Raw genomic sequence first — 15,213 nt, 5'->3', positions numbered from 1 at the left:
AACAAAAGGCATCCCGTAACCGTTTATTTTTAAGACATTGAATACTTTACCATATCCTTGCTCTTCTGTTTTGATTTGCAAAATTAAAATGTAAAACAACCCCTGCAGCCTTCTTAAACTTCTTTAACTCTAAACTCATCGATTCTTCTACTTATCTATAAAAAGGGATGCCCCGATTGACCAAAAACCACCCTTTTTTGTACACACATCAAATTTGAGGCACTGGCACTGCAACCTACTCTAGTTATCAGGTTTAGATTTTATTTGAGTGAATGGCATTTGTGGGTTTCAAGAATTAGTAGAGTTCTTTATTTCTTTGTTTTTTGATGAAAATCTTAAAACTGTCACTAAAGCTTCACCTTCCACTGAATTAAAGTGAACATTTTTTGGGGGGAGGCAGTGAAAAAAAATGTTATATCTATTTGATTAATAAATATTTTTGGTGAATAAACGCATGCTGGTTAATGAATGGTTGGCTGATAGCTGGTTGATGAATTTTCGATGAATTCCAGGTGAGTGTTACAGTATTGATCAAAGTGACAGTCTGGTTCCCAGTGCATCTATGTGTCTATTATGTCTAATATCTTTGCTCATATTGTTAAATAGTCTGCAGTCTACAAGATTTATGAAGGGGTTATATATATTAAAGAAATTGCCTGTTTTGCGAGTATCTTTATTACTGCGTTACTGTACATACTCTAAAATACAATGTAATACATTATAGACCAACAAGTCTTTTACATCCTTCTCAATACAAACAATAATATCTTGGCAAATACTGCAAATCATTTTTTTGGCAGAAGATAACTTTTTTTCAGCAGCTTTTTTTTAACTTCTTGAAAGTAGTAACGTCTCTTTCAAAGGTTCAGCTCAGTCACATCTATGTGTAGGAAATCCCTCACCTTACACTGCTGCCAGGCACAGACAAAGTACATGTATTTTCAACCTGGATGTGTGATTAGAAGAACCAAAAAATAGTTCATCATTAACAGAAATGTAAGTGCTACATAGCTGGCTTAAACAAATTATCACCTGTAAATCTTGTATTTTGTGCAGGGCACAAAAGTGCAGGGCAGAAAAGTTACCTTAGTATTAATTTGACACATCAATGTTGTGTCATAACAAACAGAGGGAGCTGTTGCAACTGTTAAGAAACTCGAGGGAGACAACTTCGCAAAAAAACCCTCAAAACACTCAACAGTCTTGGCTTCAGATTTTGACTTCTTTTCCACCTTGTCAGCGCTTATGATGCAATATGAGCAGGTTGCAAGGGGATGTGGAGGTGGTACAGTTTGGTGTCTGGGATTATGGTGTTGAATGCTGAGCTGTAGTCCATGAAGAACATCCTCACATAACTCTTCCTGTTCTCCATTTGGTTCAACACTTTGTGAAGGGTGACAGTATCCTCTGTGGACAGGTTTGCTCTGTAAGCAAAATGGTAGGGGTCGAGAGAGGGATGTAAGCAGTCTCTGATGTGCTGTGATACCATCTGTTTAAAACACTTCAGGATTACAGACTTGAGGCCTATGGGTATGTAGTCATTGAGGCTGTCTATATCAGTCTTTTTGAGGATGGGAATGATGGTGGAGACCTTCAGACAGTTGGGAACGGTGGCATTAGTCAGGCAGAGGTTGAACAGCCTGGTGAGGATCCCTGACAGTTGATGCGCGCAGGGTTGACCACAGACCCTTGGACCCAAACCAAGCAAAGAAGGTGTTGAGCGCTTCTCCTAGTTTGTAACAGTATCAATAGCTCATCAGACACAGGTGGGTGACAATTCTCAGGGGTGCCGGGCACGGACTCGGAATGAGTGCCACCCATGACATGAACACAGAGTGAGCAAGTGAGAGACCCTGGCAGCACTCAGGGAAGGCTGGGGGACAGTTTGTGTCTTTGTGTCTGTCTGCTTCCCGTTTTATTTCGGTGGTCTCTCGTCTTGTGTGCTTGTGCTTGTGCACTTGTGTCTGGGTCAACTTTGCTAGCAAGAGATAGAGAAGTGTTGAAAGGCTGCTCCAACGGAACTAATTCTTTCGGAGAAAAACACGAACACAGTATACAGTCGAGTCTTATTTCTTCACGTCATTAGGCCACAAATAGAGGTGACATGAGCCACATGATTGAGACACAGGCATTAGAGCCTCTTATTGCGTGTTTCGTTTGGGTTTCCAGCAATGTGTGAAATTGCCAAAGATAGAGAGGGCATAGCCTAACATATGAAACAAGCCTAACATATGAAACAGGAAAAGACCGCTGTGTAATCCATTTATTGCAAGAAAGTAACCCCCCTCCAGGGGCAAGGGTACCTAGACCCGCTTCGTAGAGTACGCTTGGGGAGTGTGATCGTGTGTACAGCGTCTTTTTATGTCTGTCTCCACGTTGGTTGAGTGTGGAGTAAGTGCATATGAGAGCATGAGAGTGGGAATGGATGTTTGTGTCTGTGTGTGCCTGTATGTCTGTGTCTATATGTCAGGTTGGGTATCAGACGCCACCTCTCTGGGGACATCTCAGGCCCTCCAAGGTTTGGAGGCCTATCTCCCCCCACCACCACTTCCCCTGCCAGTGGCGGACTCCCTCAGACATCGGTGCGTTGGTGATTCTTTGTGTCTGGGGGTGGGCGTCCGGGTACACACCGGCTCACTCCTTGGCGGCCGCTTATCGGGGCCTGGAGCCTGGGGCTCGCTGGGGCCACTTCGGAGGTGGGGTGCCCCCGGCCTCTCGGCCTGGGGCTCGGTCACTCAGACACAGCTGGCTGCCGGCGGAGCTCACGGGCGCGTCACTGCAACTCCCCCTGGCTTCTGCTCCGCGGCTGCTGAGTGAGCCCTCATCTGGGACTCTCCTCAGCTCTTACTGGGACAGTGGCGCGGCTGCCCCTCTGTTGGTATTCCTTGGTCTCTTGTGCTCTGGGGGCCTCTGGATGTCTGGAGTTTTGATCTCCTCCATACCTGCTTCATACCCTGGTGGACGGGGCTGTGGCTCCACACACTCCCTAGCAGATCGTTACATGGAGAAACCTTTGGAATGCAAGCATGCTGATCCACACAGGTATGCACACAGGTGTACACACGGGTATTCACAGACGCGGACTACAGCTTTCTTGGCTGCTGCCTCAAAGCACATTGTGCGCTGTCTATCTTGCGTGCTGCACAATATCATTTATTATTTAGTATCTACTGATATCTACTGCTAGCTAGTTTATTGTGATGGTGCCGTTTTTTTTATTATGTTGTTCTTTGTTGTTTGCTTTCTCTTCTGTTTTTTTTCTCCATACAGGTGACCCAGGTGTTTTTTTTTGTTTGGTTTTTTTTTTCTTTCTTCCCCCCCTCCTCACCGTCTCTTCTCCCCTTTGGTTTTCTTTCTCTCCCTCTCTTTCTTTCTCCCTGTCCTATCCCCCAGTCATGTCTGTCCTGTTTGTAGCAACTAAAAATAAAACAAATTCATAATTATAATAAAGGTCAATCAAATGGACCAATATGGCAAGGCCATGATGATCCACTTGGTAAAATAAATCCGCTTGGCATCTTTCTTAGCCTTAAGACAACAATTCTGATGGCTAAAGATCCAAACGGGACACAAAAAAAAAAAAAAAAAAAAAAGTAACCATATTCTGAATACCACCTTTTTTTAAATAGTAACTGTAACGGAATACAGTTACTCATGTTTTGTATTTTAAATACGTAACACCGTTACATGTATTCTGTTACTCCCCAACACTGGTTACCTCACCCTTCTGTACTCCTGTTTCCAAGAGTTATTTCTCCAGTACAAGTTTCAGTTGTGATTTTTTTCATCTGTTATCTTCTGCATTTTGAGCGAGTTGGGAATAAGGCAACCATCCATCAGAGCCGTGCCAGCGACCAAGTGGCTCCTCCATAGTTAGAAAGCCTCATGTCCTGGGCACTTCAAACCCGCCAGTTATTGGCCCTGAAGAAACAGAGGGTCACAGACCGATTCCACTTCAAGCTAGGGAAACAGATTACATCTGTTTTAGAAAAACAACAAAACAAAAAAAACAAAACAAAGAGCTTTAGTAAGGTCTTCAGATGCAGTTTAAAGGACAGATTTTATCATGGCAGCCAGCATCAAACTCAAGGGGTGGATGAAGGTGATAGACAGGTCTGGTCTCCCTGGGCAGTTCAAGCCATGGGTTTAGCAGCAGATTCTCTCATGAATTATCTGGCCCTCGCTCGTATATGAGGTGCCCATGACTATAGTCCCATTTCCTCCCAGTCTTGCTGTCCAAGCAAGACTGGGAGGAGATGGAAGAAAGAAGAGGCAGTGGTGGGATTGGGAGCATTCCTTCAGTCCTGGTCAACAAGAAGGAAAGATGTTAACTAGTTCTTGAGGAGGTGCACTTATTCTGATAAAGTGGGAGCAGACAATGAAGCAAAATGTCAGCTGGCAAGATATCTGCTCATGTAACCCCCAGAGGATTAAATTCCTCATCCAGGAAGTTTGACTTGCTTCCCAGATGTTCTCATGGTACAAGGTTGAGTAGCCAGCCTGTCGCCTTTGTTCAGGGACAGGGACCCTCGAGCACATCTTGAACACTTGCTGTATGGGACCGAGCTAAGGACCAGATCCTAGAGTCTATTGCAGCGGCAATCAGCAAGGGGATTAAAGATAACAGGTGCAGCACTGTCGTAACCAGAACCATCAGGATAGTCACTGCTGGATAGCAACCAGAGAACCAACCCAAAAACTCAAAGGGGGGCTTGATTGCAACCACACAAGACTGGCAGTTCAACAGGTATATTTTAATTTGGCCTTTTTAGGTCCCACAGTAACTCTATCCTCCTGCCTTCTGAAGGGAAATATTCTGAGCTGTGGCTGCTTGACTGACACCTATATATCTACTTATATGGACTGCATTATTTCAAAGAATTCTACTGTGCATATTCATCTCTGTCTCAATAAATGAAAGAAATGTGGTCACTGGTAAAATAAGGATACCAGCCAAACTATCTATTTCACAACTTGGAGTCATGGAGACCGACAGAAGCCCACATGCTGAGCACTGGAAAGAATTCAAAAGGTTTATTTACAGGTTTGTTTGAGGAAAAAAATAATGTAATCAGTGAGGCATTTTAAGGTCCCTAAGTGACAGCGAAGGTATTATGGGTTTCCAAGGCACACACACACTCTGAAGTATAAAGCTCACAGGCCTCAGGCAAACATGGAAAGGTCTGCACAGAGACACAGAAAGAATTATGTACCCACCTGACGCAAAGATCTGGCAATGACTGAGTGTCTGCTCCAACATTAAGTAGCTGGCCTGATTGTTCAACTAGCTGCAGGTGATTCAGATCAGCTGAGCAACCACTGAGGAAAGGTAAACACTATACCCACAAAACACATGCACAGACTGACAGGGGAGAAAGAAAGAGAGAGGAAAAGAGTGACGGAAAGCCAGCATGATGCCGAGAACCTGCTGCGAAGTAACACAGAACAGGAAGTTAAAGGCAACGGTTATGTGTGTATGTAAGTAACACTTCTGATTACATTTTTGTGTGTATGTCATATTGTTATTCAAAAAGGTTTATGCTCAATTTCTTCTTTGCTGATGTGATTCTTGCTCATGGGAACTGTTTTCCTGATTAAATGTGAAATGTTCTGTTACAAAAATATATTCCAGCATCAGGTTGTTTGTATTGTTGTTTAATCTCTGGAGCTATGGAAGTGTATGTTTTTGTCAAATACATTTGCACAAATTTGTTTCTAATGCTCTGAATTCAAAAAAGTTCTTTAATTGTTATAGGGTCAAATATTTAGCAGGTATTATAAAGATAAAACTCTCAAATGTGAAGGAAGCTATAACCAGAAGTGGCTGTTAGCAGGGCTAAATTATTTTTAAAAAAATATAAGCTCTCATTGCTTCCAGCTGAGGGCATGGAGATATTTGCTCAATAATAATAAAAAAAATAGTGGCATCCCACACGATCTGCTTACATCTTCAGCATATCCTGTTTTCCACCTCTATCACTGTAAAGTGGACGTGGTGTAGATAAGATAAGAGTTGGATCTCAATATATTATTTAATAATATTTGGGTATTGTTATAAGATATGTAAGATATTTAGCAGATGCTATGTAGATCACCATCTAATATCTCTGAAATATCTCTTAATGCTTTATGTTTCTACTCCAGAAACATGAGTTTTTGTTTCACAGAAAACTGTTGTGTAGAAAATGTGTTTTCTGATGGCAACAAATGATGTTAGTATTTGAAATGTTTGAGATTTGTTTGAAATTGGTACACAATTAATTAGTTCTACTTAGGGTTGGGCGATATGTAAAAATTTATGTATGTATGATGTAAAAACAATCGTAAGCCCAATAATCGACGATGGGCAATATATTGGCACATACGCAGACTTTTAAAGGGCGGAGCAATGTAATCATGCAAAGACTGATTTGCGCGTTTACAAAACAGAACAACTCCACACATGGACGAACTAAATGCCAAAAAATATAAAGTCACCAATTTGGGATTTCTTTGGCTTTAAACCGGATGAAAGAGGTAAATCTAAGGATGTAACCAAAGCGGTGTGCCACTTCCGTGAGAATTTGCTCACGGATGAAAGACGGTGCTGTTAAAACATCGCAAATATTATTTTTTCTTTTGACTACTTCTATTAGCTCCATCATTATGAGCAGATTTACACATGAACAAATAAATAAATCAATCGCCCTTGTAAAAACAATATTCCATATATTTGTCCAATCGCCCAGCCCTAGTTCTGTTATAATTTTGGAATATTTGACTACAAGTTTTCCTTATTATTGATACAGTCCAGTCACTTGGCAGTGTTCATTCTCATAAAGAAACCTAAAACTGCCATAAAAATGAATGTAGTACATTTAACCAAAAGAAACAATAGGCAACCAAATCAGCAAGTGAAAATGAAGCAAGCTCCTTAACTTTGGGATCTACTGTTTTGTTATAAATTTTGACATACATGTACATACAAGCGTCTTAATGTTTCTGTGAAACTGGAAAAGGAAGTTGTGGTGGAGGGTTGCAGCATTGGTGTGTCGCTAACAGTAACCTCCTATCTACACACTGATTCAGAAAGCCATTGAACCAGAGAAGAATAAATTCAGCTGAGAGTAAAAGATTTCCTTCAGCAACACCACATACTTCTCTTAGGTTGAAATACAGCCAGCGATAAGTGTACAGTCATTTTCATAACTGGCCATTACTGTTTCAAGTATAAAACGCATGAAGAGCATGAATCAGACTGAAAGTCAATATAGACTCTTACAAACAGAACTACATTTCCTGAATTACACTAACTGTATCTTTTTTTTTCTATTGCTGATGCACTGGACTTTTACCCCCTACAGGGTGTGCATTGCAACATTTTTTAAACTACTGACATGAGGACATTTGTTTTGAGTGGTAAATGGACTGGTTCTTTTAAATCACTTTTTTACTCTACCTGAGAACTTAAAGTGCTTTATACAACATGCCCCATTGCCCCATCCACACACACATTATACTCCAGTGGATGCCACAAAGAGCAACTTGGAGTTTGAGTCTAGCCCAGGGATATTTGTCATGCAGACTAGAGATGCCGGGGACAAAAGCACCAACTTTGCAATTAATAGATGGCCTGCTCTACCTTCCGCGCTATGGCCAGCCCTTTACATTGTAGGTTCCACACAGTTGTTCCCATTTCAGTTACATATACTGCTGAAGTTATTCTACTTAAGCATGAGCACCGATACATTTTTAAAAAGTAGCATAGATTGCAAAAGGACCAGTGATATTTTTAAGATACTTGATACCATAGTTATTTCCTGTTGCAAGAGATGTCAATTTCGGGAAAAGTTAATCATTGACAAACTGTTCCTAAGCAACAGATAACAGAACTATAGAGGTTAAAGCCTACATGTTATTTTCCCCTGCGCTGCTGGAATCACAAATATCTTAAAACACTATGAATTAATTGTCTACTTGGGGGAAAAAATGTATGTATAAAATGATTATTTCTTCCCTGAGTTTTGTTGTAGGTGTAACTATATCATTTTTAATTCTAATTATAAGTTCATAAATGATTACAGGAGAGTAAAACATAGGAAGAGGTCTTAACCCATCTAAGACAAACTGTTAACATGCTGCAGTTTTGCATCGTAGTTAATATTAACCACTGGTACTAGTCACGCTGAAGTCACATGTGACTTCAGCATGACTGTTTCCGGCTTCTAACATTTTATATCAGTTCATCTTTGAACTCACGCGTTACAACTTGAAAGTCTTTGATGAAAGTTGCAGAATGGAATTTTAGTTGTTGTTAAGTCTGGAAACTTTCTTCTGCTTGGTGAGTAAATACATTTACCTTATCACACCAAATACAGAAGATTCTACGGTTGGTGAAGTTCTACGGCTGATGCAGAAAGTCGACTGCCTCATTTCTTTGGCACTGATCAGTGATCAAAGTGAATAAAAGACATTTTATTCACCACAATATAAAATGCAAATATCAAAAGTATCAACTGAGCAATATTTAAGGTGCTTATTTTACTTCTTTATTTATGCATTTAACTATTTACATAGACAGGTTGGAAATAAAACTGTTCAATATTGTTCAATACTGTTCAATGTGATTGATCAGTGAACGTTTGAACAGGCAGCTGTCTTTTACTCTGTGTTTAAATTGTCAGAAAAAAGCTAAATATTTTATTATTATGGGGTATATTTTTTCTAAACTGTGACTGGTATCTGTTCTTTTTTCTTTTTCTTTTTTTGGTTTAGGTCCATAATGGAATCTACCGTGAACAGTGGAGTGATTCTTTCAGTTTACATCATTTCATTCCTGATTGGCTTCCCCTGTAATCTCTTGGCTCTCTATGCATTTAGTACTAAGATTCACTCCAAGCCACTTCCAACAGACATCCTGCTGCTCAACCTGACTGTCTCTGACCTGATGTTTTTGATCATTCTGCCTCTCAAGATGCACGAGGCAGCATCTGATATGGAATGGAATCTGCCCAACTTCATGTGCTCCATCACCTCCTTCACATTTTTCTCCACAATCTACACCAGCTCCTTGCTGCTGATGGCAGTCAGCGTGGTTCGCTACATAGGAGCAGCATTTCCTATCACCTATCAGAAGCTGCACAAACCCATGTATGCAATTGTTATCAGTGCTGTTATTTGGCTGATCTCGACAGCACACTGCAGCATTGTTTTCGTCATCCAGCATCACCCATCTTTGGCCAGCAATAATTCCAGTACTTGGTGCTATGAGCGTTTTACAGACGAGCAGAAGCAGATCCTCCTCCCAGTACGTCTGGAGTTTTTCTTTGTACTCTGCCTCATACCTCTTCTTATTTGTGTTTACTGCTACTTGCGCTGCATCTTGATTCTGTACAGCCGGCCCAGGATATCCCAGATGCAGAAACAGAAGGCCATTGGCATGGCCTCAGGGACTCTTGCTGTGTTCCTCATTTGTGTTCTGCCATACAATTTATCTCATTTAGTGGGTTACATCCAGGGACAAAGCCCAGAGTGGAGGTACTACAGCTTGCTGCTTAGTTGTTTCAACACCTGTATTGATCCAATCATTTTCTACTTTTCCTCCTCCATCTTCCGCTTGTCAAGTGAAAAGTTCATTTTCAGGAATTGTATGCTCAGTCCTTCACGGTTCCAAGGACATGTCAACAGCTCTAGCTAGACTAACATTTCCTTTCATTAGTAATGGTTCATATTTAGTTTGATTATATTTGTTTGAGTGCACATTACAGAGATAAAAATAATATGCAGTATGTAATCTCTCACAAGTTTTCTGCTCCCCACTCACACAAACTATTTTTGGTGATTAAAAAGACAAAAAAAAACATTGTTGCGTAACACTGGTGCCGCACAGTGGAAAAGTGAGGTCATTTTGATATAAACTGATGCATCATTACCTGATCTAGTCACTTTGCATGTGTTTAGAAAATGTGTTTACTGATAGCGAGACATAAGATTTTTTTTTTTTTTTGAAATAGCTGTACAGGGTTTATCTGAACTTCCTCATAACTGTTCAATGACTCAAAATAAAATGTTAATGAAAATAGAAGTGTTTATAAAACTGAAATGTATTTTTGATTTTATTTTTTTAAAGCAAAGATGGCATTTTTCTTATTCTGTAATGCTATCTATTGATTTGTTTTACTATTAGCAGAATACCTTAATATTACATATCTTGAAAACACTCATTTACATTAACAATCCTGCGCAGAAGGTCATAAACAGGGCCAATCAGCCTCAAACGCTTGCCTGGAAACTTGCCTGTCACAGCACTGTAAATGGCCACTGCACGCAGTTCAAAGAGAATTGGTCTGGTATGCAGAGAGGTGCACATAATATAATTTATCATTCTATAGGTAATGCTCAATTCAGTTGCTGTGAACTTTCTGAGAACTTTATTTTTGCATCATATGGAAATTCACTAGATTAATTATTAATTTGGTTTGTGTAGCCATGACTCGCTGAAAACAAAGAACATGGACACAAAAACAAACAAAAACAATAATAATAATAATAATAATGTTAATGATGATGATAATAATGATAATAATAATAATAATAATAATAAAGGACAGAAGAACATCATATTAAGTCAAACCGACAGTCTTCTTCTATAATTTACTTCTTATTGAAGATACTTGAAAGGTGAAATTAGTAATAAGCAGATGTTCAATAGTTTTGATTAAATTTGGTCTATTCAGATCCCCCAGTTATCCTTTCCCAGTCTACCTGTCTCTTGAAACAAGATGTTCCGAGAGCTGTCAGCCAAGTAGACACAATACGTTTGACACCCATTCATCCATTCTCTTCCAATTCAGGGCCCCAGCTGTCAGAGGACAAGAGGTAGGGTACACCGTGGACAGTGTTGGGAAGGTTACTTTTGAAATGTATTCCATTACAGAATACATGCCCTAAAATGTATTCTGTACCGTATTCCGTTATGTTACTCAATGAGAGTAACGTATTCTGAATACTTTGGATTACTTAACTTAAATTATCATGCATTTTACAACTACGTGAATGTACTATTGCTGTGTGATTTATTACTATTACTGAAGGTCCGCGGCTCCGAACCGTAGTAAAGGGACCTCTGACTAATACGGGTTCCTTGTCGGGCTTGTAGCCGAAAAATGGCTTTACTTTGTTGTCTGGGTCAACTCTGCTTGCGAGAGACAGAGAGAAGCTTGAAAGGCTGCTCCAACGGAACTTATTGTTTCGGAGGAAAACACAAACACAGCGTCCAGTCGAGTCTTAATAGCTTACTTACAACTGGGCTTGGCTGCAGTGGTTATTATTATATTTACATGCTTCCAGCTCCCGTTTTTGCTCGATGACAACTCGTACTTTTCGACTCTCCTTTTTCTTCCACCTCGCGCTCACAGACACATAACGAGTATGGCAGTCCATTCTCCCTGCAGCACGGACTACACTGCCCATGAGGCTACATTCTTTAGGGCTATGCCTGTAGTATTCTGCCTATTAGCTTAGCACAACAACAACAACAAAAAGGCACTCTCTCACCCAGGAAACACGCAGAGCGTCCCCCTGTAACCATGGCAACCGCAACGCTGCCGCCTGGAACTACAGAACATAGCTGTCAAACAAAACCGAAACACTCCTGACCTGCGACAATATGAAACAGGAAAGTACCGCAGTGTAATCCATTTATTTCAACAAAGTAACTGTATTCTGAATACCACCTTTTTAAACGGTAACTGTAACGGAATACAGTTACTCATATTTTGTATTTTAAATGCGTAACATGTATTCCGTTACTCACCAACACTGACCGTGGACAGGTCGCAAGTCTCTCAAGGGCTAACACAAAGACATAGACAGACAACCATTCACACTCACATTCACACCTATGGGCAATTTAGAATCACCAGTTAACCTAACCCCACTAACTGCATGTCTTTGGTTTGCGGGAGGAAGCCAGAGTACCCAGAGAGAACCCACAGAAAAATGGAGAGACCACGCAAACTCCACACAGAGAGACCCTGGCCTGACGGTGGAATTGAACTCAGGACCTTCGTGCTGTGTGACAACATGATACCTCTATATTATTTCAAGCGATTCTTTAGTGCTCATTCAACTCTGTCTCGACAAATGAATACAAAAATTTGGTCTCTGGTAAAATAAGGATCCCAGCTAAACTATGAACAGTGCAACCTGGATAACACTCAGAAATAACACCAGACAGCTGTCTGAAGGCAATGTGTGTATGTCAGTAATATTTCTGATTAAAAGTTATTGACTGTGTGTCATATTGTTACTCAAAAAGCTTTATTCTCGGTGGCCTCTTTGCTAATGTGGTCGTGCTTGGACCGCATTAGTATTAAAAGTTGGAACTGTTATCCTGATTGACTGTGAAATGTTCTATAATAAAAATATATTCCACCATCAGATTGTTTTGTATTGTTTAATCTTTGAAACTATAAAACTGGATATTTTGTTGAATAATTTACACAAATGTATTTCTAATGGTCTAAATTTAAAAGAGACCTTTAATTGCTTGGTTAAGGTCACATATTATTCTTGACTAACAAGAATAAAGATACAAGTCTGAAAGGTAAAGAAAGTCAGCAGATGTACTTTGGCTTTGAGCAAAGGGTTAAACTGGGCAAGAAGAATCTGGTAAGGCATTCAGTATTTTCAGTAAATGAGAAATTAAATCTGAGGTGCTGATTAATGCATAATATCGAGTGCATGGTGATATTTACTCAAAAACTAAGAAAAAATCACTTCCCACAGTCCTCCTTGCATCCTTAACACATCCTGTTGTCCTGCTCATCACTGTGATGTGGGCACAGTGCAGATAAGATAAATTTACAGCCTGTACATAACAAAAAATCTAGTAGAGCTAGCAGTAGAAACTACAGTAACTTGTTTTTAAATTACTTGTTTTCCACACATTAAACCACTATGTTATGTATCTTTTTCTCGTCTGTCAAACCCCACTTTAACCCCTGGTGGTCAGTGTTAGTGTTTTGATATAACAAGGAGTATATGGGATAAACTCAGGATATAGAGCAGACCGTCAATCTTCAGCTCTTTCAGTCTATGTGCTGTAAAGTCCTTAGGCATGACATAAACCACAAATCGCCCCTGATGCATCCAGTGACTTGAAAACTGTTTTTATACTGAAGGCTACATGTATAGGTAATCTCCACAGTGCTCCTAAAATCACAAATTTCTCATGGAGCAATGGAAAATATCTTGAATTCTAATAAATGCAGGCTTCTGGACTTACGAAATCCAAATCAGAATCAATCAGAATCAGAATACTTTATTAATCCCGAAGGAAATTACTATGATAATAATTTATTTTGGTGACAGGAGGTCCTTTGTTAACATATCTAAGATGAAAGTCAACATGAGCTGCGGTTATTTATTTTAGTTAATATTAACCTACTGGTGTCTGCTGTTAGTCATTGTAGTGTGCCCCAGTGTGTCGCATGGAGTTTTAAGCTTCTAACACTTTATATCAACTCATCTTTAAACCTGGATTAGAAACTGGAGGTCTTTGATGAAAAGAACAGAACGGAGTGTTAATTGTGAAGTTTTGACATCGGAGATATATTATACCACTTGGTAAGTAAAAATATACCAAGATCCTATTTGCTACTGAAAATCATCTACTGATGACAGCTGACTGCCTCGTTTGTTTTAGCACCTTTAAGTGATTGAAGTAATGAAACACATTTTCCTAAATAACTGTATCTATACTAACGGAAAATGTTAATTGTTTAGCAAGCAACACTGATGCTTTAGTATTATCTATTGAACATAACTGCAAGACATTGATTTTCCTTTATTGTTTAACTAGAGACATTCACTTTCTGAAGTTTGAAAATTCCTACATTACTTGCCAATTAACATCTGTAAATTTATTGTATTCATTACTGTTTGGTTTGATATATTAGATTTAATAATACTGTATATGTATAAGATGTATGAGAAGCATAGAAGAAGAAGTTAATCTGTGTTGTTTATTTTGGTTTAGGTCCATAATGGAGTCCACTGTGAGCAGTGAGATCATTCTCTTCATTTACATCATTTCATTCCTGATTGGCTTCCCCTGCAATCTCTTGGCTCTCTATGCGTTTAGTGTCAAGATCCACTCCAAGCCACTTCCAACAGACATCCTGCTACTCAATCTGACTGTCTCTGACCTGCTGTTTTTGATCATTCTGCCTCTCAAGATGCACGAGGCAGCATCTGGTATGAAATGGAATTTATCTCATTTCATGTGCTCCATCACATCCTTTGCTTTTTTCTCCACAATCTACACCAGCTCCTTGCTGCTGATGGCAGTCAGCGTGGTCCGCTACATAGGAGCAGCATTTCCTATCACTTATCATAAACTGCACAAACCCGTGTATGCAGTTGCTATTAGTGCTGTTATTTGGCTGATCTCGACAGCACACTGCAGTATCGCTTTCATCATCCAGCATCACCCATCTCTGTCTAGCAATAACTCCAGTGTGTGCTATGAACACATCACAAAAAAGCAGCTGGAGATCCTCCTCCCAGTACGTCTGGAGTTTTTCTTTGTACTCTGCCTCATACCTCTTCTTATTTGTGTTTACTGCTACTTGCGCTGCATCTCGATTCTGTACAGCCGGTCCAGAATATCCCAGATGCAGAAACAGAAGGCCATTGGCATGGCCTCAGGGACTCTTGCTGTGTTCCTCATTTGTGTTCTGCCATACAATTTATCTCATTTAGTGGGTTACATCCAGGGACAAAGCCCAGAGTGGAGGTACTACACCTTTCTGCTTAGCTGTTTCAACACTTTCATTGATCCCATTATCTTCTACTTTTCCTCCTCCAACTTCTACTTCTTTAGAGAAAAGATTATTTTTAGGAAGTGTAGGTGCACTGATTCAAGGCTGCAAGCGTAGACCAACAACTCTAGCTAAGATTGAAAATGTAAAAATTACATCATATTTGATATCACATGTACATTTTCATTTTATTATATTAATTTACTATGAATTACAGAAATTATATCAGAATTTGAGCCTTATATTTAACAATTCATACATACAGACCTGTATCTGAAATATTTTAAAATATTCAAGCTTAAATTTGGATATCTTACTATTGCTTATGATCCTAAGCTGTTTAATGGGATTGTGTTATCCTTGACCATTTTCTTAAAAATAAAAAAATAAAAAAAATACACATTTGGTA

At 39.6% G+C, this 15,213-nt stretch overlaps 2 protein-coding genes across 2 annotated transcripts; both read left to right on the top strand.

Moving 5' to 3' along the window:
• Positions 1–8,752: 8,752 nt before the first annotated feature.
• Positions 8,753–9,925, top strand: LOC146659488 (free fatty acid receptor 2). The gene has a single exon (XM_085421882.1). It carries the CDS (start codon positions 8,762–8,764, stop codon positions 9,674–9,676), a length of 915 nt encoding a protein of 304 aa, XP_085278008.1. The 5' UTR covers positions 8,753–8,761; the 3' UTR covers positions 9,677–9,925.
• Positions 9,926–13,997: 4,072 nt separating this feature from the next.
• Positions 13,998–14,921, top strand: LOC146659487 (free fatty acid receptor 2-like). The gene has a single exon (XM_085424198.1). The coding sequence runs from the start codon at positions 14,028–14,030 to the stop codon at positions 14,919–14,921; it is 894 nt and encodes a 297-aa protein (XP_085280324.1). The 5' UTR covers positions 13,998–14,027.
• The last annotated feature ends 292 nt before the right edge of the window (positions 14,922–15,213 follow it).

This window comes from Rhamphochromis longiceps, linkage group LG11, assembly GCF_057381845.1.
Source record: "Rhamphochromis longiceps isolate RC_006_pf linkage group LG11, R_longiceps_female_GT1.1, whole genome shotgun sequence".
In the NCBI taxonomy this organism is placed as follows: Eukaryota; Metazoa; Chordata; class Actinopteri; order Cichliformes; family Cichlidae; genus Rhamphochromis; species Rhamphochromis longiceps.
The sequence above is the reverse complement of the archived record's forward strand: the minus strand, read 5'-3'. Positions and strand labels throughout refer to the sequence as shown.